This window comes from Meles meles, chromosome 3 (assembly GCF_922984935.1).
Source record: "Meles meles chromosome 3, mMelMel3.1 paternal haplotype, whole genome shotgun sequence".
Taxonomy (NCBI): domain Eukaryota; kingdom Metazoa; phylum Chordata; class Mammalia; order Carnivora; family Mustelidae; genus Meles; species Meles meles.
In genome coordinates, this window is record NC_060068.1 from 151,446,112 (window position 1) to 151,471,784 (window position 25,673).

Consider the following 25,673-nt stretch of genomic DNA (forward strand, 5'->3'; position numbering starts at 1 on the left):
GAGCCATTCATTCTAAAAGGGGTTTGAATCCAGCTTCTGCTGTTTACTATGTATGTAAGTGTCAGAAAGTTACTTAACCTCTCTGGAGCCTCAGTATATTCATCTAAAATGGAAATTATACCAGGTTCTGAGGATTGAGGTGATATAAGATTCAACAAGATAAAGTATACAAAGTACCTAGTGAAGCAAGTACCTGGCCTGAGACTTGTGCTCAATAAAGCGTAGATCAAGGTTATCATTATGGTTCTAACATTTCTCTTTTTTGCTCCCCCCCTGGAAAAACATTTCCTAACTCATCAGATCTAGTATTAAGTGCCTATTCTAACAAATTATTTATTATCAACTTTCAACTCTCCTATGCAATATTCAAAATTCCTCTCACTGGTTGATTCTCTAATTTGGTAGAGTACTGATTCTCCAAATTGGTCTATCAAGCCTGCAAACATGCTCTTCAAGAGGATTTGGTGAGCAATGCCTCATCTTCTCATATACAAACTAGACTTACGCATCTCATGTAATACCATCCATCCGACATCTTCCAGATTCCCGAGATGGGTCCAAAGTCATGTTGATATGGATAGGCAGAGCAATTCAAACAGTGAGCCACTTAAATGGTTTTCAGCCATTATACTTAACAACAGGAAAGTAAGAGTGTGCCAGTTAACTTTAGCTGCATAGCAAACTACCCCTAGGGGCTTAAAATAATAGCTACCTATTTAGTTTATAAGTTTGCAGGTTGACAGTGTGGGCTGAACTCAGCTGGGCAGCCATTTGGTCTCAACTACTCCCACTGGCATATACTGGGGATTGGCTGGTCTGCCATGATCTCAACTAGGTCAACTTGTTTCTGTTCCTTGCAGTCTCTCTTCCTCCAGTTGGCCAGCCCAGGCTTGCTCTCATGGTTGTGGCCATGAAGTATACATGGTCTCTTGAGGTCTAGGTTCAGAAGAGGCACTCTTACTTCTGCCACTTTCTGTGGGCCAAAGCAAATCACCAGGCCAACCCAGATTGGAGGAGTGGCAAGATAGACTATACTAATAGAAGGAGCTGCAAACTCTCATAGTAAGAGGCATGGATAGAGGTGAGATGGAAAGGCTCTGGCTGTTTTTGCAATTGACCACATTTTTTTCCCAGTTCTGGGTTCCTGATTTCTGGAACTCCTCTCCAAGTCTCAAAGGAAGAATGCACGATACACTGAATCTGACCAACATCAGCAGAGAAGCAGCAGCTCATCAGTACGGGGGGCGGGGGAGGCACTAAGGCCAACTCTTCACACAAAGTCCCCTTCCTAACACTGGGGTTTTTTTCTGCAACACAGGACTTCTCCAGACTCTCTCTTGTACTTCCTCCAAGGTGGAGTTAAACAGACTCTAGCAGCTTTAACTCCAATTAATACTTACTCCTGCGCAGTACACAGTTTTTCTCATCAGAGTTACATTGTCATGGGGACCTTTTGCCTGGAAATCCGAGAGTGCAATGGGTGCTGCCTCATCGGGTTCTTACTCGGGCAGTTGTTCCTCCTGTTCTGCTACCTCATGCACACTGCTCACCCCTAGCTGCACTGATCTGTACAATTTCTCCTGAATGGACTAACTGAACTTTACCGGTTGCTACCAGGTTTTCCTTTCCTCCTGTGCTGTAGATCCTTCTGATCCATAAGGACCACTCAATCACTACAATCCTTCAAGCCCTGCAGAGTCCTTGGAATAAGCCTGCAACTGGCCAGTTTTTTCTCCTGTGTGTGACCAGATGGACATTTTAAATAAGGAGATGACAATCTGATATTATATAGCTATATATATTTGAGTCTAAGAAAACAAATTAGGACTCCTTGACCTCATTTTTCTAGCCATATGGCAAGTATCTTCTCTTGTGAATATTTTCCTTGTATCTTACTTCCACAAGACTATAGATCTTTTCTCTATGTAACACACACACGTATACACACATGTACATACACGTATTTACATCCAGAGATGTGTTGTGGTGTTCAAACAGATGCCACTCTTGCGCTACCCCATTCCCTCAGCCTTACTTCTAAATCTTGTATGGCTTGTAATGAAAGAGAAGAGGAAGCCATGTCTGTTCTGCTCACCTTTTCTCCATCTGGACATTACAGAGGTATCCCTATTAGGGCTTGCGTAATGAATCCAACATTTTCGCCAACTCTAAGGGATGTGGAAGCCACCGAATGATTTCCCACATACTCTCTTGTCAGTGTTCTTTCATTGGGAGTTTTCCCTCCCCAGTTCACTCAGAGTCCCTTACTAAAGACACAACATGTATGTAAAAGTTTCTGTATGCCATTTCTCCTTCACCTGAACACCATGCTATAGCACTTCTGTACAACTCCCCCTACTCCTGAGATCCCTGAGAAAGGGATAATAGTAGAGATGGCAAAGTTTTATTTTCAAAACTATTATAGGTTAAATCTCCTAAATAAAATAAGTTGATATACTTCGGAGGTTGAGAATATCTGATGACATCATCTTCAAATAATCTTATTTTCATTCACATGTGTATCTAAAATCATTTGTTGAGCATGTATTAGCTCCCAGGGACTATACACTGAAAGTGACCATAAGACCCTCTGTTATGAAGAACTGAAATGCTGAGCACAAAGACAAACAAGAAAATTGAATGTTACAATAGAGAGTAAAAGGTATTACCATGGCTCAGCACAAGGCCTAGAGGAATAGGAAAGAGCACTGGTAAGGACAGAGTCTTGGCAGGGGGTGGAGGGAGAAAACACTTTCAGGAAGAGATAATGCTAGAAGTACATGTTTAGTAAGTAGCTAAATTTCCTTCCTTTGGATGACTGTTTTAACACTTTCCACTTTTCATTGGAGTTTTTCTTTCCAATCTTTAACATGCTGTTGCTTATCTTTTGTCTTCTAGAAATTCCTTTGGAAAGCCTTGGGAACCACCTTAGCATCCTGCCAAAATATAGACTTTGTAAGCTCACAGATTAAGGAATTTCTGATTGCTCCCAATCAACTGGGGGATCAGCGACAGGTGGGACCCCTTTCTCTCAATGTCCTCTTATGATGATGATAATTAATTCCATCTGAAAAGCCACTGGCAGGTCTTATGACAATATCTTACTTACCAAGAATCCATGGATACATTCAAAATAATCCAACAGAATTTGTTAGAAAAATGGTGCTTCCCCGTTTAAATATCAATGCTTCATTATCTTTTTATTTTAATTCCAGTATATTTATCATACAGTGTTGTATTAGTCTCAAGCGTATAACGTAGTGCTCATCGTGATGTGTTCTCCTAAACCCCTTTACCTATGGAACCACAAAAGACCCCAAACAGCCAAAGCAATCTTGAAAAAGAAAAGCAAAGCTGGAGACAATTTTCAGACTTCAAGTTATGTTATAAAGCTGTAGTCATCAAGACAGTAGGGTATTGGCACAAAAATAGACCACACACACATCAATAGAATAGAATTGACTACCCACAATTATATGATCTATTAATCTTTGACAAAGAAGAAAAAATATCAAATGGAAAAAAGACAGTTTCTTGAACAAATGGTGTTGGGAAAACTGGACAGCAACATGCAAAAGAATAAAACTGGACCATTTTTTTTACACCATACACAAAATAAATTCAAAATGAATTAGAGACCTAAATGTGAGACAGGAAACCATTAAAATCCTAGAAGAGAACACAACCAGTAACCTCTTTGACATCAGCTATAGAAACTTCTTACCAGATATACCTCTTGAGGCAAGGGAAACAAACGCAAAAATATACTTTGGGGCTTCATCAGAATGAAAAGCTTCTGCACAGTGAAGGGAACAGTCAACAAAACTAAAAAGCAATCTACAGAATGGGAGAAGATATTTGCAAATAACATATCTGGTAAAAGGTTAGTATCCAAAAGATATAAAGAACTTACAGAACTCAACACTCTCAACACCCCAAAACACAAATAATCCAGTTACAAAATGGGCAGAAGATATGAATAGACATTTTTTCAAAGAGGACATAGAGATGGCCAACCTTCCCTCCGGTAGCCTTTAGTTTGTTCTCTATAGTGAAGAGTCTGTTTTTTGGTTTGTCTCTCTCTCTCTCCCTCTCTCTTTTTTCCGCCTTGGTTCATTTGTTCATTTGTTTCGTTTTGCTTCTTAAGTTCTACATATGAGTGAAAAGATACTGTGTTTGTCTTTCTCTGACTGACTTATTTCACTTAGTATTATACTTTCTAGCTCCATCCATGTTGTTGCAAATTTGCAAGATTTCATTCTTTTTTATGGCTGAGTAATATTTCATTATATATATATATATATATATATATATATATATATATATATATTTTTTCCCCCCCACAACTTCTTTATCCATTCATCTACCAATGGACACTTGGGCTGCTTCCATAATTTAGCTATTATAGATACTGCTGCTATAAACATAAGGGTGCATATATCCTTTCAAATTAGTGTTTTTGTATTCTTTGGAAAAATACCCAGTAGTGCAATTAGTGGATCATAGGGTAGTTCTGTTTTCCTTTTTTAAAAAATTGATTTAAACATTTATTGATCACAGCATTATTTATTATAGTGGAAGTGTCCAACAGTGGGGGGATGGTTATAATAAATATGGTGTATCATCCATGAAATACTACACAATCATCAGAAGTCATGTTTTTGAAAATTATTTAGCAATATAGAAAAGTGCTTTAATATTAAGTGAAAAACATGAAGATACAAAGCTGAATATAGAAAGTGATCCTAATTTTTATAATTATAAAAACTGGAAGGAAATATGCCAAAATATTAAATAGTCATTATGTTTGGGTGGAAGATTCTGGATGATTTTGGTTTGTTATTAATTTTCTTTGATTTATATTTTCCAAATTCTATATCTGAATATAGGTGGGTGGGGGAGGAGTTGGGAAGAGTTAAAATGTTTTGCTTTCCAGACATTTTTTGTCAAGCAATGGGTTCTGTTTGATGCTAATGTGAATAGTTTTCAGGAACCAACTTCTGTATCCAACTCTAATTGGATAATGATTCTTTGCTAAAAGTGCAATAGAGTGTAGCTACTGTGAAACTATATTCAGAAAAGGACTGTTTGTTATCTTTGATATCATTGATGATCGATTTTAGCAGAAGTTCTGACTTCTTACTTTTTACTTAGTATGTTTTTATTATTTTTTCTATTTTTTTTTTCTTTTCAAGTTTTTATTTAAATTCTAGTTGGTTAACACATATGGTAAAATTGGTTTCAGGTGTAGAATTTAGTGATTAATCGCTTACATATAACACCCAATACTCATCACAATACTCATTTATCCCATCCCCTACCTACCTCCCTCCATCAACCCTCAGTTTGTTCTCTATCACTAAGAGTCTCTTATGATTTGCTTCCCTCTCTTTTTCTTCCTTCTCATATGTTCATCTGTTTTATTTCTTGAATTCCATATATGAGTGAAATCATATGGCATTTGTCTTTTTCTGATGGACTTATTTCACTTAGCATAATACACTCTAGTTCCATCCACATCATTGCAAATGGGAAGATTTCATTCTTTCTGTGGTTAAGTAAATATTATAATACATCTTCTTTATCCATTCATCAGTCAATGGACATTTGGGCTCTTTCCATAACTTAGCTACTGTTGATAACGCTGCTATAAACATCAGAGTGGTGTGTCCCTTCAAATCTATGTTTTTGTATCCTTTGTGTAAATACCCAGTAGTGCAATTGCTGGGTCATGGGGTATTTCTATTTTTAACTTTTTGAGGAAACTCCATACTGTTTTTCAGAGTAACTGCACCAATTGCATTCCCACCAATGGTGTAAGAGGGTTCCCCTTTCTCCACATTCTTACCAACTCTTGTTTCTTGTGGTTGTGATTTTTGCCATCTGATAAGTGTGAGGTGGTATCACATTGTAGTTTTGATTTGCACTTCCCTGACTATTGATGAGTGATATTGAACATCGTTTCATTTTTCTGTTGACCATCTGTATGTCTTCTTTGCAGAAATGTCTGTTCATGACTTTTGCCCATTTCTAATTGGATATCTGTTTTTTGGTTGTTGAGTTCTATAAGTTCCTTATATATTTGGATAATAACCCCTTATCAGATATGTCATTCGCTAATATCTTCTCCCATTCTGTGGGTTGTCTTTTAGTTTTATTGATTCTTTCCTTTGTTGTGCAGAAATTTTTATTTTTATGTAGTCCTAATAGTTTATTTTTGCTTTTGTTTCCCTTGCCTCAGGAGGCATAGGCAGAAAATGTTGCTAAGGCCAATATTAGAAAAATTATTGCCTTTGCTTTTTTTTCTAGGATTTTTATAGTTTCAAGGCCCACATTTAAGTCTTTAATCCATCTTGGGGTTTTTTTGTGTGTGTATGGTGTAAGAAAGTGGTCCAGTTTCATTCTTTTATATGTAGCTTTCTAGTTGTTCCAGCACCATTCTTGCCTCCTTTGTCAAAAGATTAGTTGACCTTATAATCATGTCCCTATTTGTATATATTTTGCCAATACCATACTGCTTTATTACTACAGCTTTGTAGTATAACTTGAAATCTGGAGTTGTGATACCTCCAGTTTTATTCTTCTTTTTTAAGATTGTTCTTGCCAATTGTTTTGTGGTTCCATACAAATTTTAAGATTATTTGTTCTAGTTCTGTGAAAAATGCTGTTGGTGTTTTGATAGGGATTTCACTAAGTCTGTAGATTACTTTGGGTAGTATGGACATTTTAACTATTTGTTCTTCCAACCCATGAGCATGGAGTAGCTTCCCATTTGTGTCATCTTCAACTTCTTTTAACAATGTTTTATAGTTTTCAAAGTACAAGTCTTTCACCTCCTTAGTCAAGATTATTAAAGTTTTAGTTAACAGCTAAGTATAGTTAATAATTATAGTTAATAACTAAATATAATTAACTATACTTAACTAAGTTAATTACTATATTAACTAAGTTAATTACCATATTAACTAAGTCAATAACTGTAGTATAGTTAATAATTAAGTATAGTTAATATAATAATTTTATTATTTCTGGTGCAATCATAAATGAGATTATTTTCTTAATTTCTTTTTCTTTTTCTTTTTATTATTATGTCCAGTTAGCCAACATAAAGTACCTCATTAGTTGTTGATGTAGTGTTCAACGATTAATTAGTTGCATGTAACACCCAGTGCTCATCACAATCCCAGCTCTCCTTAATACCCATCACCCAGTTACCTCCCCTAAGCCCCCTCCCTTCTGTAACCCTCAGTTCAGTTCCCAGAGTCCAGAGTCTCTCATGGTTTGTCTCCCTCTCTGGTTTCTTCCCATTCAGTTTTCCCTCCCTTCCCCTGTGGCCCTTGTGTTATTCCTTATGTTCCACATATGAATGAAACTATATGGTAATTGTCTTTCTCTGCTTAACTTATTTCACTTAGCATAATCCCCTCTTTAGTTTCTCTTTCTGCTATTTCATTATTACTGTATAAACATACAACCAATTTCTGTATACCAATTTTGTATCCTGTGACCTTACTGAATGTATTTCTCAGTTCTACTAGGTTTTTGGTAATCTTTAGGAGTTTCTATACATAATATCATGTCATCTGCAAATAGTGAAAGTTTCACTGCTTCCTTATCAACTTGTGTGCATTTTATTTCTTTTTCTTGCCTGATTGCTGTGGTTAGGATTTCTAGTACTTTGTTGAATAAAAGTGGTGCAAGTGAACATTCCTGTCTTGTTTCTGATCTTAGGGGGAAAGCTCTTTCACCATTGAGTATGTTATTAGCTGTGGGTTTTTCATATATGGTCTTATTATGTTGAGGTATGTTCCCTCTAAACAACCTTGCTGAGGGTTTTTATCATGAATGGATGTTGTGCTTTGTCAAATATTTTTTCTGCATCTATTGAAATGATTATATGGTTTTTACCCCTTTGTTGATATGGTGTATCATGTTGACTGTTTTTTGAATATTGAACCAGCATCTTCAGATTAATATTTCATTTATTTAACCAGATTTGTAAAAATATTGCAAAATGAATTTCAATTATCCTTAATAAATATTTTTGACATATTTTGACCTTGACTTTTTAACTTAAATATATGATCATAAGCTTCAAAATCATTGACTTTACAACCTGAAAATAACCTTACATACCATGGATTTTCAACCTAGAGAAAACATAAGCCTAACCTGGGGAGCTTTTTCAAAGCACTTTTGCCATTCCCTACCCTGGCTAGGCTGCACAATGTTTGCAAATGTGGAGAAAGGAGAGTGTATGTATTTAAAAAATAAAAAATAAATTAAAAGAAAAACTCCCAGGGCTAATAAAGACCACCTAGTATTAAAAAAAAAAAAGCAAACCTGTAGTACATTTTGTTATACATTCTCCTCAGAAATTTTGAGATGTTTACACAATCCTTTCTTCCATATTAAATGTTCAGAAACCACTAGACTTACTGAATTTTTGAAACTGCTTTTTTATTATGTTATTTATTTTCTCCTTGCCAGATGTTCTGTTATCTTATTGCTCTTGGCAATTTTTCTAACACCATTTTCCCCATCCTGTTTGAAACTCTCCTTCCCACAAAGTCCAATGACTTGCTCCCTCATTTATTTCGGAACACTGCTCAATGTCACCCCTGTTTATGAAGCCTTCTCCATCTGCCCTATTTAAATTAAGAACTCCCCCTAACCTACAGCAGTTATTCTCTTTCCTTGTTTTCCTTATCTCCATAGCATGTGTCACCCTCAAAGTAGGATATATTTACAAGTTTACTGAATTTATGTGTTTATTTAATGTCACTTCCTCGTCACTTCCACTGGTTGTGTGCACCACAAGGATGGGGAGTTTGGCGCGTGTTCACTGTTGCGTCCCAAGCACCTAGAAGAGTGCCTGACACATAAAAGGTGCTCCATAAATATTTGTTGAATAAATGAATGGTTAAACTCAAAATGCCTATCTTTTCTGACTTTAGGGAATAACATCTATTTTAGGATACTGTGCTGAGAGCCACTTGGATACTGTTTTAAAAGTTCTTAAAACATTCCAAGATCGGGAAAAGTTTTTCATGAATCGATGTAAGGTAAAAAGACTAACCTTCTCTTCCAAAGCTTTTGGTCACAGCAAGGGTAAACCACACTGATTCCTTCAGTGAACATCCTTTTCCACATTATATTTGTTCCTGTCCCCAGGTCTTTATTCCAGGTGAGAACTGCCCAAGCCTGAACCCTGTAGAATGACCAGCTGTCTAACAGGTCTCCTCCAGTTTCTGTCACTAGTGCTGACCTGGAAGGTCCTAAGGAGTTCTTTGTGTGCCTCAGTTTGTCCCTCTACCAGCCGCTCCGGCCTCATGGTCAGTTTCCACTGTGTACACTCCACTTCTCCTGAAGAAAAGGGATTTAATAAACAAAAAATAACCCAAGCTTTCTCACAGGGACCTCTTTTAAAGCCCAAGAGACCCACAGCACAGTCCCAGGTGTTTAAATTTGACAAGCAAGAGTATCAGTTTTAAACTAATTTTCATCATCACAGTCCCATTTCTTAAACCCTGTAGTGGTCCATAGAAGTAGGAAGCAACATGGAGGAAAGGAAACACCTTCAGTCATAGTTTTCATGTCTCTCTTTCAGGGTATTTTTTCTGGGAAAAAGAGCCTGACCAAGACTGATGTCATGGTAATCTATGGAGCCGTGGCCCTCCATGCTCCCAAGGGTCAACTCCTCACCAGGCTTGATCAAGACATTGTTTCCCAAGTCCTCTTTCTTTATGGCCAGTGCTCTCAGGTAACGGTGAGCACAGGGTGCCTCAATTTCCAGGCTGGGGTTCCCAAACCTTGGAGGGGCTCACCTCTTGGGAATATTCATGCTCAAAGGATACAGGCCAAAGGCAAGATAGCATCTGGTATGTTTGGAAGATGAGAACAGAAGAGAACAGAAAAATTCATTATGAAACAGGGTCAGGTAATTTGTTTCTTTTCTAAGGCCTTGGATAGTTCATGGCCTATAATACCTTCCTAGATCAAGTACCCATAGTGTTCTCCCCAACGTTTGAACTTAAAATAATTACTCAGTACTACTTTAGAGCAGCTGTTTCATTACTTCCCTGTTATAGTCTCTGAAATGTTACTAATGGTGGTTGTTTAACTCTTTACGTGGTATAGATAAACCACCCAAAACAGTGCCTCACAAATAAGAAGGGCAATACATGTATTTTTAAATGAATAAAAATACATCATTAATTAACCTACCCATGTTGTACCATTTCACACCCAGCCAACACACACATTCACACCAGTCACCCTGACTGTTCTCGATGTTCCTCAAACATGCCAGGAATATTCCTGCCTCAGAACCCCACAACTGACTTGGAATTCATCTGATCATTTCTGTCCCCTGTAGTACTTCCTATATCTTTAATAAAGTGCTTTAGATATATTGTCAACTTGGCCATTTTGCTGAGTAGTACCAGGTTAGCCACCTAAAAATCACCCTGGGTTCAAGTTTGAAATACAGCTTCCCAGAGCCATTTTTCAGGGAGATTGATTCAGTAGGTCTGGGTTGGAATCTGACATCTGTATTTTTAAGAGATTTAGAAGTGATTCTTATCCATCCGGAAGCTTTTACTGATTATGTGCACATCTGCTCCCACATTAGATTGTCGACACCTTGATGTTATAGATTGTACCTTATGCTCCCTTATCTACGCTTCTGTGCTCTCCACAGCCCACCTGTTTGATAAATCTGTTCTTGACATGCATTCTTGTGTGTATGTGATAAGAATGGAATCATAAGGAACTCGTGATATCAAAGATATAAGTATATGCTAGTGGGATGGAATAGGGCAGTGTTCCTCACACTTCAGTTGTCTGAGAAAGACCTGGAGCCCTGTTAAAGACAGAGATCCCTAACAAGTCAGTCTTCAGAGATGGATCTCTGAATCTGTATTTTTAACATGCCCCCCCAAAAGGTGATTTTGATGTATCCAAAATTTAATAAGCAAAACATAATTGAAAAAAAGATGGTTTGTGTTACATTAATTTTAGTCAATCGTTGAGGCAAATTATGATAAAAAGACAAGAGGAAAGGAGATATAGATGTTTTAGATAAGGATAACTGTACACTTTCAAGGTACAGTCAATTCTTCCATAGCATAACATGTACACAAGATAGAACAAGAAAAAACACAGGGATTATGGAGAAAATGGGGGAGGGACACAACATTCAAAAACCCCACCAATGACATATAAAAAATAGGAATCTAATTTTATTTTTTTTAATATTTTACTTATTTATTTGAGAGAGAGATAGCTAGAGAGAGCATGAGAAGGGTATGGGGGGTGGAGAGGGAGAAGCAGGCTCCCCATGGAGCAGGGAGCCCAACACAGGGCTTGATCCCAGGCCCCTGGAATCATGACCTGATCCAAAGGCAGATGCTTAACAGAGTGAGCCACCCAGGTGCCCCTGGCATCTAATTTTGAAAACCATCTAAGAAGTACAGAAACACTACAAAAAAAAAAAAAAATATATATATATATATATATATGGCACTTTTCTTGAAAAACACCTGAGTTCACTTGGGAAAGTGATGAGTTATTGTGAAATGGTGATGGGAAGAAAGGTCATCTGAAATCAGCTAGAATGTCAGAGTTGAATGGGAAACAGCTCATACCATGGTAAACTGAAGCAGCTGACATGTTTGAGGTGTTCGTGTGACTATTCCTACACAAGTCAGTTCAGCCAGCTCACCTTTTGCTGTCATGGACAAAACTGTGCATAAGCAATCACAAAATTCAGAATATACTAGAAGTATTCCATATCAATTTCATTGAGACAAATTTCCTTTTCCGAGGCAAGCATCACAGCAGAACTGACTGTATCCCAGTTCCAAAGTCAGCTGCCCTATTAAGTTTCATTTTATGGCTTTTCACTGCTCTTTCTGCCAAGAGACTCTACTCTTCTTCTCTCCAAAGTCTGGTAGAACCTCTTTAAATCATGAGGCTTGAGACTCAAAGGCTTGATTTCTTTATGCTGCTTTCTATAGATTAGATGCCCCTGGGGGAAAAGTCCGTCAATGTACAGGGTCTCTCTTTGGAAATGGGGGAGGACGCAAACAGCCCCCGCCCTTTAGGAAGACTCAGTGTCCTGCTTAGCTGTTGTTTTCAGGTTGGGGTGGGTCTTTTTCCTGGAGGAGAGAACTCTAATGGATGCTCCAGTATCTGCTTTTGCATTTGGTTTTTCAGGTTCTGGGCGTGTCTGTGATGAGCAAGGTATGCAACACATTTGAAATACTTGAATCCGTACCATGCTTCCCGGAAATGCAGTAGCACAGATGTCCTCTTGGTTTGATTCCAGAGGAAAGGATCCCGATATACGACTAATCAACCTGATCCTGAAGCCAGGATCCCCGAGCCTAATCTAAGACAGAACAGAGAGCTATATTTGGTTCTAGGTGGTTTGAGAGTTATACTGAACCTGGAGCAGTGTTCTTAGAACCATGCACTATGACCCTCCAGAAGACCATGAAATCAGTCTAACAGATTGAATAGATCACAACCAGCAAACTTTTGTGGTGAAGTAAAAGAGAAATAGAAGAGTACACTACATTTAGCAACAAGAAGTATCATAAAACTTTCACTTCAGTTACTACACATATATGTTCATATATATATATATATATATATATATATATATAATATATATATATCATGTAAATACAGAGTGGACTTGTAAACTGTTTCTTACAGTTTGTGTGGTTAATGGTCCAAAACGCTTGAAAGCCACTGCTGTATAGAACCTCAATCTATGGGGAATAGGGGTGGGAGGTGAGAGTAGAATTTGACCTTGGTTTTTAAGTTCCCTGCAACTTTGACCCTAGACGAGGTAGAAATAGCTAAAGAAGAGAGATTCCCATTTCTCTCTGGGCACAAAGTTCAACCCTAGGTCAAGAACTGAGTTTATAGAACGAAGTATGGAACCCAGGACTTTGGTTTGCACCGTGAATCATTTTGCTTTAGGACATGGATCTGCAAATGAGTTTCACAAGAACTGTCACTGAGATTGGTATTGCTGTCCACGATGCTGAGGATCAGGGATTCAAGTTCTCCTACAAGGAGGTGCTGCTGGGTTACATGCTGGTAAGTGTGCAGAGAGGACATGGGCAAGGTCTTGAAAAGTCTGTTACCGAGAGTCAGAGCTGTCTTTTTTAAACGGGTACAACGCACCAGTCCCAGGTAACAGATCTCTCCCATTATATGGACCAAGGGCACCCAACAGTCCGATGGGGCTGCGGCTGCATCTGGAAACTCCCCACATCCTTTCTAGAATATTTCACCCTTTTGTGTTGCAGGACTTCATCAGGGATGAGCCCCTGGACTCCCTAGCTAGCCCTGTTCGGTGGAAAGCCTTAATCGCCATCAGATACCTCAGGTAGAGAAGTTTTCTTGCTCTCCTTGAAAAAAAAAAAATTCCTCCCCAAGATCTTCTTTCTGATCAACTGACTTATCGATCAGTGGATACTCCAGTGTACCCTCCCCCCAAATGAACGCAATTCATCAATGGTTGGTTGTTATTGTTGTTTTTTTTCCCAAGTAGAGGCTTTTCCCTCTTTTTTTTTAATTTTATTTTTTTTCAGTGTTCCAAAATTCATTGTTTATGCAACACACCCAGGGCTCCATGCAATACGTGCCCTCCTTAATACCCACCACCAGGCTCCCCCAACCTCCCCACCCCCTCCCTCCAAAACCCTCAGTTTGTCTCTCAGAGTCACAGTCTCTCATGGTTTGTCTCCTCCTCCAATATTCCCTCTTTTCAAACTTACAGAACTGACTGAGAGGCCGACCCTTCGAAGACTAAAAGGGATAAAGAACTACTCAGAGGAGTCACATTTATTGATACATGAGAATTGAAGTTTCTGTGCAGAAGGAAATTTTAATATTCCCATTAAAAATTATGAAAGCCCTAATCATATTTTAGTTGGTTAGTAGCACTAAACCTGTAGAAGGAAATGATTTTAACCAAATTTTTGAAATAATATTTTCTCCCTGCAGTAAAAGAAATATAAACTCATTGTTAGAACTTGGAAACTCTAAAAACTTTTTAGAAAATAATAAAAAGCACCCCTTATTTTCAACATTTTGGTATACGTCCTTCAAGTCTTTATACCTAATTCTTCATGTTAAGTACAGACCTGAGATCCCACTCTACATGGAGCTATACATCCTGTTTTTTCCCCACTTCGTCTTACATATTCCCCCATTATTACCAATTCGTCACCAACATTGTTTTTTTCCATTATTTTAAACAAATACTTTCATCATGGTAAAGTACCCATAAAATGTATCCTCTTAACCATTTCTAAGTGTGTATTTCGGTGGTGTTAAGTACAATTGTATTGTTGTGCAATCAACCTCAAGAATTCTTCCCATCTTGCAAAACTGAAGTTCTATATGTGTTAAACAACTCCCCATTCCCTCCTCCCACAAGTGCTGGCAACCACCATTCTACCTTCTGTCTCTATGAATTACATACTTCAGTTAACCTCGTGTTAATGGAATCATGCAGCATTTCTTATTGTCCATCTATGTGAAAGCATGTGTCAAAATTTCATTCCTTTTTAAGGCTGAATAATATTCCATTTAATGTATAGGCCATATTTTGGTAATCCATTCATCCAGTGGATACTTGGGTTGTGTTCATGTTTTGACTGCTGCAAATAGTGACACTAATAAACACGGGAGTCCATGAATATCTCTTCTAGACCTTGCTTTCAAGACTTTTGAGTATATACCCCAAAGTAGGATTGCTGGATTACACAATAATTCTATTTTTTTTTGAGGTACCACCATACTGCTTTTTATAAGAGTAACACCATTATCATCAGTGCATAAGGATACTAATTTTTCCATATTTTTGCCAATATTTGTTTTTTTCTGGTTTCTTTTTTTTTTAAGGTTTTTTTGTTGTTGTTGTTATTTTAGAGAGAGAACGCATGAGCAGGGGGGAGGGGCAGAGGGAGAGAGAGAGAGAGAATCTCAAGCTGGGACTCCCCACTGAGCTCAGAGCCCAGCTTGAGGCTGAATCCCAGGACCCTGAGATCATGATCTGAACGGAAACTAACTATGTTCTTTTTCAAGATTATTTTGGCTATTTGGGATACCCTTGAAATTTCATATGAATTTTAGGTGGATTTTTCTATTTCTACAAAAGCTGCCATTGGGATTTTGATGGGAATTACTTAAATCTATAATCTGTTTTGGGTAGTATGGATATCTTAACAATAGGAGGTTCTCAAATCCATGAACATAGGATGTTTTTCCATTTATTTGTTTCTTCTTTAATTTCCTTTAACAACATTTTACAGTTTTCAGTGTATAAGTCTTCTGCTTCCTTGGCTAAATATTTTATTCTTTTTGATTCTATGGTAAATGTAATTGTTAATCTCCTTTTTGATTGTTCATTGTTAATATATAGAAACACAACTGATTTGTGTATGCTGATTTCATATTCTACATTATTCAATTTGTTTATTTTAATTTTTGTGAACTTTAGGGTTTTCTACATATAAGATCATGTCATCTGCAAACAGAGATCGTTTTACTTCTTCCTTTCCAATCTAGATGGATTTTATTTCTTTTTCTTGCCCAATAGCTCTGACTAGGACTTCCAGTATTATGTTGAATAAAAGTGGCAAAAACAAGCATCCTTATCTTGTTCGTGATCTTAGATTTTTCTCTAAATCTTAGGGGAAAAATTTACAGTCATTGACCATTATAGATATTATCTATAGGCTTTTCTTATATGGCCTTTATTATACTGAGGTAACAAACACCATTTTTTTTAAAGATTTTATTTATTTATTTGAGAGAGAGAGAGAGCATGAGAGGAGAAAGGTCAGCGAGATAAGCAGACTCCCTGCGGAGCAGGCAGCCCTATGTGGAACTCAATCCTGGGATTCCAGGATCATGACATGAGCCGAAGGCAGTCGCTTAACCAACTGAGCCACCCAGGCACCCACAAACACCATTTTTAATAGCTGCTTAATAACTTATTGTATAGTATGCCTCATATTACTTAACCAACCACCTCTTGTTATATTTGTCAGTTTTTAAAACTATAAATAATATTTTGGTGAACACCTTGTGCAAAAAGTGCTCTCTGAACTTTTAATTATAAAAGCTGACAATTTCATTCAATAAATATTATTCAGTGTCATCCATGTATCAGGCATGGAGCTAGATTTTTAAAGGATAATCATTAACAAAATATGGCCTTGCCTACTGAGTAAAATAGATGCAAAACATACCCACCTAATTTCTCTAAAATGCAGTAAGAAGCAACGTAAGGGAAGGCACAGATTGCCATGTTTACAAAGATAAAAGAAGTTTGAAGGAAGCTCAAATAAATAAATCTTGAAGATGAATTAAGAATTACTAGGCTCTAAAACAGTGTTGTCAAGTAAAAATAGAATGCAAGTCACATATGTCATTTAGAATATTCCAGCAGTCACTTTTAAAAGAGTAAAAAAGAGACAAAGTAATTTTAATAATTATTTTGCTTAATTTTAATAATTATTTTGCTTAATTAATTATACTTAATAAATTCAGTATATCATGTTTTCAACATGTATTTTTTATTTTAAAATGTAATGAGATACTTTACATGATTTTTCACACTAATTCTCCACAATCCAGCGTGTTTTAGAACTGTAGCATGTCTTAATTCAAACTAGCCACACTCAGGTGTTGGATAACAACATGTTGCTAGTGGCTACCCTCATTTGGACAGATCACCTATAGAACTTGCAAAGTGATCTCTAATGACTGAAAACCAATCAGTGTTTGCCCAGGCCAGTGTGAAGGAAGAGATGAGCTGCAAAGGGGAATAAGGAAAAATCCGGGTGTTCTCTATTGATTATAGTGGTGATTTTATGGGTGTGAAACTCATTTAATTGCATACTTTAAATGGATGCAGATTGTTGTGCATAAATTATAAATTTATGCATTATAATTTATAAATTTATATATAATATATAAATTTACAAATTTATATATATAAATTTATGCATCATAAATTATAAATTAAAAATCAATAAACTGATTTTTTTAAGTCAGCCAGACAATAAAGATGAAAAGACAATCCAGCTTATATCAACATATTTTACACTTTCAATAGACCTGTCCCAGCTGGTACTGACTTTTACTCCCCTATGAGAGAACTAATTTCCCCCTTCTCTGACCATGTCATCGTTTTTTTTTTCATTTCATTTTATTTTATTTCTTTTCAGTGTTCCAAAATTCATTTTTATGCACCACACCCAGTGCTCCCTGCAATACATGCCCTCCATAATACCCATCACCAAGCTCATCCAGCCCCCCACCCCCCCTCCCCTCCAAAAACCTCAGTTTATTTTTCAGAGTCCACAGTCTCTCATGGTTTGTCTCCCCCTTGGTTTTCCTCCAACTCACTTCTCCTCTCCATCTCCCAATGTCCTCCATGTTATTCCTTATGCTCCACAAGTAAGTGAAACCATGTGGTAAATGACTGTCTCTGCTTGACTTATTTCACTCAGCATAATCTCTTCTAGTCCCATCCATATTGATATAAAAGTTGGATATTCATCCTTTCTGATGGAGGCATAATACTCCATTGTATATATGGACCATATCTTCTTTATCCATTCATCCGTTGAAGGGCATCTTGGTTTGCCCATAATTTGGCGACCGTGGCCATTGCTGCTATAAACATTGGGGTACAGATGGCCCTTCTTTTCACTACATCTGTATATTTGGGGTAAATACCCAGTAGTACAATTGCAGGGTCATAAGGTAGCTCTATTTTTAATTTCTTAAGGAATTTCCACACTGTTTTCCAAAGTGGCTGCACCAACTTGCATTCCCACCAACAGCGTAAGAAGGTTCCCTTTCTCCACATCTTCTCCAACATATGTTGTTTCCTGTCTTGCTAATTTCTTACACCATTCTAACTGGTGTCAGGTGGTATCTCAATGTTGTTTTGATTTGAATCTCCCTGATGGCTAATGATGATGAACATTTTTTCATGTGTCTGTTAGCCATTTGTACGTCTTCTTTGGAGAAGTGTCTGTTCATATCTTCTGCCCATTTTTTGAAGTGATTATCTGTTTTGTGTGTGTTGAGTTTGAGGAGTTCTTTATAGATCTTGGATATCAGCCCTTTGTCTGTACTGTCATTTGCAAATGTCTTCTCCCATTCCGTGGGTTGCCTCTTTGTTTTGTTGACTGTTTCCTTTGCTGTGCAGAAGCTTTTGATCTTGACCACAGCAACTTCTTTCAAGATATCTCCAAAGGCAAAGAAAACAAAGGCGAAAATGAACTTTTGGGACTTCACCATGTCATCATTTTAAATTTCTTTGCTACCTACCTCTTTGTGCAATAGGCAGTGTGCCAGTCTCATAAATTTCTTTAATAATTTGATAGTTGACAAGTGGGAGTGTATTGTCCTGATTTATATTTATTAAATAATACATGGGGATTTTCATGTTTATTAAACATTTGCATTTTTCCAAGTTATGTCTAGTTTGTTCATATCCTCATGATGTTTATAGTAAATGACTGAAAGAAAGGAATAAGGCAGGAAGGAAGGAAGGAAGGAATGAAAGGGAGGGAGGGAAGGAGGAAAGGAAGGGAGGAAGGAGGGAGAGGAAGGGGAGAAAGAGTCCAGCCGCTTTACTATAGGCACACTCAGTATGTGTGATGCTACTTATAACATGAGAAATCATATGAAATTAATAAAACTGATCCAAACTTAGAATCTCCCCCAACACACACACACACATGAAACCCATGAGCACTAGAAAAAACAAGTAGGTTAATGTTATCACAGATCATATAATAAAGGGTGAAGTAACACAACACTAATGATGATTTGTTTATTACTCTAAAAAATTAGAAATGAGGTGTGTTGACTATGCACAACAGTACAGTTTGATTCTATGTCCCCAACCTCTCCCTACTTCTGTCACCACTTCCCTCAACATTCCAACATGTCAGCAAGCATATCTGACCACTCAGGTGTGGTTGGCAGGGAACTCTACTGGGCTGCGTTTTGTTGGTCATCTTAATACCCATCCTTCCTCATGGTTCTCATTTCAGTAAACTGAAACCTCAGCTCCCACTCAATGACCACCTAAATATTCTCGAAGAAAATATTCGCAGGCTGCTTCCCCTTCCACCTCTGGAAAAACTCAAAGATGAAGGCGAGACAGACAAGGACAAGGAGCACATCAGTGTACGTGGGGGTGAGGCGTGAGGAGACTCGAGAGCTACAGTGGGACGCTACCTCCAGCCTCAGCCTGACGCTCATGCTCACATTGGCTTTCAGTTCCTCTATGAACGATCCATGGATGCCCTAGGAAGGCTGCTGAGGACCATGATGTGGGATAATGTGAAAGCTGAGGACTGCCAAGAAATGTTCAATGTGAGTAGGGCCGTGGCTCAAACTGATTCCCACATTCCCTCATCCGTGCTGCAGAACAGCCCTCCAGAATCTACCTCATCCTCTTCACAGGGAGATGTCCAGCCTGACCCATTTAACCCATCACATAGGGCCAGTCCACCTAAGAATTGTTTGTGGGAGGTGAGCACCCTGTTTCAGAAGAGACAGAGTGAGCACAAGAGGCAGAAGAATGGGAATGAGTGACTATGACGAGTACTAAGGAAAGAACATTTATTCTTTGACCAACAGCTTCTCCGAATGTGGCTTGTTTCACAGAAAGATTGGGAAAGAGAAAGAGCCTTCCAGATCACTGCAGAAGTGCTGACAGGTGGTATCGAGGTAAGTCATCCTGGAACGAATAGATTCCATTGCTTGCAAACACAGGGGTCTCGAGGGTTCTGGAATCCAAAGTCCCTGCATGCTGGAGCTCTAGTCCCACAATGGGGTGCTTCCCAGAGAAGAACCTAAAAGGAAACTCCTAACTCTGGGGGCGTGGCAAGCACACCAGGATTAAACTATTTGGTTGCTTTTACAAGCTCCCAGGCTCACTTTTCCAGTGCCCTCAAAGGGAAGGTTCACAATTCAATTTCATTCTAAGGACCTTTCAGGGAAAAACAAGGGACTTCACATCCAGTGTTGTTGGGACTATCCTGGGATGTCGGCAAGCCACCCCGTCACTCTGGGGGTCTCCTTTATCCTGCAGGCACCAGAAGACTTTAAAATCGGCTCCCTCCTCGGCCTCCTGGCTCCTCACTCCTGTGACACCCTGCCCACCATCCGTCAAGCAGCTGCTAGCTCCACTATTGGTCTGTTCTGTATAAAAGGTGAGGGAAAGATGAGAAACACAAATGAAGAGAAGATACCTGTTTTCTTTTGTTCTCGGTTTTTCTCCTTGTCTCTCTCCCCAGGTCAGCCATTTCTGTGTTCCAATGCCTTAATTATGCCACAGAATTTGTGTCTCTTTTGGATCTTTTTTCTCCAACGGCTCTGTTTTTCTATTTTTAAAAATAAAGATAATAACACCAAAACTTCATTAAAGTCCATTGAGATAGGTAAAAAACTGTTGTGATTTAAATCACTGAGCACTTGGGAGTACAGCAGTGCTTCCTCTATCACGTGGATTTCTTCAGGAGGAAACCGCACTATTATTACGATGCTAAGTGATTCTCAAAGTCCTCTAAGAAGGACAAACCTGTGGAGGTTTTTCCAGCTTCCAGAACAGGACCTCATCTATTCTCCAAGTATATGTGGAGTGACAATATCAGGAAATGTAAGGAATTTTAAAACCTCAGTCTCGGGCTGAAACTGACAAATCAGGGCCTTGGTCCCAGTTAAATCAGAAGATGCTTCCCCGAAAATGGCCCCACAGGGCGCATGTGCATTTCTGTGCAGCCCAGGCACTGCCAGGAACACTGGTCTAGGCTTAGTGCCATTTCACACCTGTGTTCCACTCCTCTTTCTTTTAGGTATTCAGAAGATGCTTATTAAGTTCTTTCCATGTGTCAACCACTTCTCTGATGCTGGAAGCGCAGAGATATTACAATTCTAAAATTCACATAAGAAAAGTATATTAGGGGCACCTGAGCCTTCGGCTCAGGTCGTGATCTTGGGGTCCTGGGATCGCAGTGGGCTTCCTGCTCAGCGGGAAGACTGCTTCTGCCTCTCCCACTCCCCCTGCTTGTGTTCCCTCTCTCACTGTGTCTCTCTCTGTCAAATCAATAAAATCCTCTAAAAAAAAAAAAAAGTTTAAAAATAAAGAAAAGTATATTAACGCCAAAAGGTGGGATTTGGTTGAGGGGGTGGGAGTGGTTGGTTAGTTGGTTGAAAAGAAAAGGAAAAAAAAAAACTATTCAGCAGAGTGAAAATGGGAATGAAAGTTCTTTGGGATATGGGAAGATAATTCATTAAGGATATATGCTTGCACCAAGGCAGAAAATAAAAAATGAGTAAGGCCATCCTAGTAAGAGAAGAAATGTGCCAGGGAGGAACTTCAGAGGAAGAGAGGAATTTCAATTCAATTCTTGCTCTACCTACTCTTCCTTTAGCATCCTTTATTTTCCTGAAACATGCAAAATTTCCCGAAACATGCAAAATTCGGGTTCTCAAATATTCTTTGTTAATAAGAAATCCCATACTTCATTATTTATTTTAACTCTTTTCCTTGATGGATCAAAGAGCATGGCAGAGGGTCTGATTATTAAATATCTGCTGAATACAAGTAACTAGTGTGATGCTAAATTAAATACCCATTTAAAAATCGGTTTTCAGATGAGTGAGCTGAGGGTAAGAAATTTACCAGCTCCAGAAAGTAGTAGAGCAGAGAGTAGAGTTGTGAACACTGGTCTCTCTGACTGCCAAGACCATGTATGCTCTACTGGGCTGGGCTGCCTTCCACAGAAGGGTTCAGGTGTTAGTTTCCACGGTGACCCTCCATTCAAACAACAAAGAGAAAATTGTTACTGTTTAGGTCTGAGTTTATAAATTAGTTTCTAAAATCAGTTACAACGTTGCTGATGTTCTTATTGCAATAGTTACCTTCCCACTTCCATTTTCCCGGAATCGCTTACTGTGAAAGGGAACTCCAACAGAGACAGCAGTATAGCAGAACAGTGAGAGCCTAGGCATTGGTGTTAGGCAGACTAGCCTTCAAATTCGGACTCTCCTATTTTTAGTCTCTGGATAGCTGTAGCCAAATGGCTTTATAGCTCTCAGCCTCAGCTTTTTTGTCTGCAAAATCAGGAGCGTCTACCTCAGATAATGTTTATGAGTAATAATGAGATCATGGTATGCAGAGGATTTAGCCCGGTACCAGCAAGTAGAAACTACTCAATATGTGTTTGCTCTTATGCCCAGCCTTTCATCAGACAGGCTTTCGTGCATTTGTTAAAAGCATCCAGCAGCGGAATTAGGGTCATATCAAAGTAGAGCCAACCTCTTTAACCCTATCAGGTCTTTGAACTCTTGCATCTGTTCCCCCTTGTGGATTTTAGGCACTTACCCAGAGGTGGAAAGACTGCAGAGTCTGCAGGAAGGGCTGCAGTGTGATGACGTGCAGGCCCAGATCAAGATTTCTTCTAAAATAGCGAAGGTAATAGATACGGAGGACTGACCAAGGGATGGTAAGATGATTCTGGGTTGATTTCCAAATGAGTAGGCTGTGGATGCCCCACTACCAAGGAGAGCGAGGTCTAGCCATTGCTTGTCCCTGGGGCCATGTGCCTAGTCTACACCTGCTACTGATCATTTCATACTCTGAGAAAATCTATGAACCAAGCATCCGTCTTCAGGATGAAGGAGGCAGTGTGGTGGAGTGAAAGGTACAAGGGCTTTGGGGTCTATCAGATGATGCTGTGTGCACTTGCTTGAAGCCCATTCTCCTCATTAAAAAAAAAAAAAATGCATAACCTACCTCTCAGAGTTGTTCTGAGGATTGGTCAATGAAGTCATTCATTTACTTAATCATTTATTCATTCACCTACTAGGCCCTCTACACCTACCATGTGCCAGACTTCGTTCTAGCCTCTAAGAATAGAAAAAGACAAAAGGCCTGCCCTCAGTCATTATGACCATGTACTTACAGAGAGAAGTGAACTGTCTTGAAGACAGGGTGTCTCTTACTAATTTATAAAAGCCCCTTCTGAACCCATGGTGTTTCTGCAAGAAGGAACATGATCAGACTTGTATTTCCAAAGGGTCATCTGGCTATTAATGTTCCGACTATGATACAGGTCCAGCAAGAGTGAAATTAATGAGGTCAGTTTGGAGGAAACTACAAGAATCCAGGTGTGAGATTATGTGGCTTAGACTAAGGAGGCAGCAGCAGAGATGATAAGAAGGTGACCAGAATAAGGGAGAGAAGCCAGTTGGGGGTCAAATGCCTAAGAAAGTGTCTGATGCATAGTAGGTGCTCAAAAACATGAGCCCAGCTCCTTCCTTTCTTCCTAAACCATCATCCTTCCCAATGTGAGGGGAAAACAATAACAAAAACAATAAAACAAAACAAAAACAAAAACAAAACAAAACAGATAACCTTTGAGTTTGGAGCCCAGGCAAGCATTTGGCGTTACATAGAACACATGTGGCAGTCTAGTCCTTTGATCCTGGAATCAAAATGACTCAGAAACTGGTTGAGACATGAAAAGGGATTAATTTCCTTCCAAGAACTGTTCAACCAAATATCAGTCATCAGACCACTTAATGCAGAAGGAAGTCAGTTGTGAATAGCAATGTTTTCATACCTACAAACTCATCATCATGACCATCTTGCTTAGTTAAAGCCCCAGACAATGTCCCTGGAATTCATTCAAACTGCCAACTTTTCACCTCCCTGCCTGCCTTTTCGTTAGCACGTGTACACACACACACACACACACACACACACACACACACACTCACTCACATACTGCTATCACCCTTTCTGTAAGTTTCTTGTACTTAGAGACCAAAATTGCCAAGTTTTTATTTTCCGCACCTTTTGTTGACTACTCTTAATTTTGAAACATGGAAGAGCAAAAGACAGAACTCATAATAATGCATACTTACATGGATGTTGTGATCTGCCTAGTATTGAATATGGCACTTAGTACATGGTGATCAATTTTCCTAAATTCTCAAGGCTTAGCTATTCTGGTAGATGCAAGACATATCTCTGTGATACATGAAATGTATGTGAAAGTAATTTATATCATATAAATTGTATTATGAACCATATACATTATTTTTCCCTTGTGGAGTACACTATAACTTCGAAGTCTGGAGAAGAAATTGCCTCGGTAGTCTTAGGATGCAATAAATATAAAATGATAAAAGGGCAACTCTAGGAAAAGTCTGCCTAGAGTTGCAGGCTAATGTCTGTTTGTTTTTGTATTTTCTGTAGGTTCTATGCCCTAGTCATGGGTTAGCTGTTTGGAAATTCCAGTGGTTTCTACCAATCTCCTAAAACAGTAGCAGCATGTTGAATTAGTGTATGTAGAGGTGGTTGATAACATGAATCTTTCTGGGTACATTCTCAGATTGTCAGCAAACTCATCCCAGTTGAAGAAATCCTACTGTTCCTGGAGGAAACCCTGGATGGTCTGGAGAGCCTGAACTCCACCTGTACCCAGGCCTGTGGCATATGGATGATCACGGTCCTAAAGGAGCAGGGAGCCGCTTTGGAAGAACAGGTGAATTGCCAGCCAGTTTGACCACAGAACTGACCTCTAACACTTCTGAAATGCCATGTTGGTGGTCACTTCTCAGTTTGCCTTCTGCTGGACAACAGGCAAGAGTACACACGGCCTCGGAGTCTTCCACAGAGACCCAAGTTGTGTACTAACAAGCTGGCTGGTGTTGAGTGCCTGCCTCAATCTGTTTCAATCGTCTCTCTAGTCTGTGACTTAAAAAAAAAAAAAAAAAAAACTTGCCCAACTGTCATTCTCTGGCCAGAGACAAGCAGCTCTGAACAAGGGCATTTGGGTTCTGGAAATCTGGATTGTTAGATCCTAAGGACAACGATGACCTTGTGAATTCCCTTGGGGATGACCACGAAGGGTCAGTAGAGTTCCTAATCCCACTGCCACTCCTCAAGCTGCTCTTCCACAGAACTTTAGGGTTGGTTTTCTAGTAAGGAAGGCTGTCATCAGAGAGCTTACTGGGGGAAAGTCCTCAATACTTGCTCCCAGCTGGAGAGTTAGGCAGTGTGAAGAAGACTTGAGGTCACAAAGCTTGATTAAAAGCTCCAAATGGAGATGCTCTATCCTCTCTCTTGAGGTCAGAGCAGAATTCAAGTAATTCAAAGATTAATAAAGAGGAAGAATGAAATTCATCTCAAGGGGAATAGTTGAAATGTATGGTCCCCATATCCCAGGGTCGGTCACCTTAAATTAAAGAATTCTCTAACATATGATCTTTAGAAATAATTTCTGTGTTAATTACTCTCCAATCAGTTTTTTCAAAAACATTTTTTTAAAGATTTATTTATTTCAGAGAGAAAGAGCACACAAGTCGGGGGAGAGCAGAGGGAGAGAATCCCCACGCAGACTCCCCTCTAGGCACAGAGCACAATGTGGGTCTCGATCCCACGACCCTGAGATCATGACCTGAACTGAAACCAGGAGTCGGACCCCCAACTGACTAAGCTACCCAGGCGCCCCCAGAAACATTTATTGAGTGCATACTATGGCAGGCACTAGGCTAGGCATGAGAGAATCAAAGGCTTATAAATCTGGAATGTCATTGTATTT

General features: G+C 38.9%; 1 protein-coding gene across 1 annotated transcript in view; it reads left to right on the plus strand.

The window, feature by feature from the left end:
• The window catches only part of MROH2B (maestro heat like repeat family member 2B), a 64,412-nt gene that overhangs the window by 24,905 nt on the left and 13,834 nt on the right, over window positions 1-25,673 (plus strand). Inside the window, exons 19-31 of the mRNA XM_046000670.1 lie at window positions 2,899-3,015; window positions 8,958-9,065; window positions 9,611-9,763; window positions 12,220-12,246; window positions 12,994-13,113; window positions 13,326-13,405; window positions 19,107-19,242; window positions 19,336-19,431; window positions 19,522-19,590; window positions 19,699-19,788; window positions 20,153-20,273; window positions 22,440-22,537; window positions 24,462-24,614. Coding sequence (XP_045856626.1) covers window positions 2,899-3,015; window positions 8,958-9,065; window positions 9,611-9,763; window positions 12,220-12,246; window positions 12,994-13,113; window positions 13,326-13,405; window positions 19,107-19,242; window positions 19,336-19,431; window positions 19,522-19,590; window positions 19,699-19,788; window positions 20,153-20,273; window positions 22,440-22,537; window positions 24,462-24,614 — 1,368 coding nt within the window. The remainder of the gene's footprint in view (window positions 1-2,898; window positions 3,016-8,957; window positions 9,066-9,610; window positions 9,764-12,219; window positions 12,247-12,993; window positions 13,114-13,325; window positions 13,406-19,106; window positions 19,243-19,335; window positions 19,432-19,521; window positions 19,591-19,698; window positions 19,789-20,152; window positions 20,274-22,439; window positions 22,538-24,461; window positions 24,615-25,673) is intronic.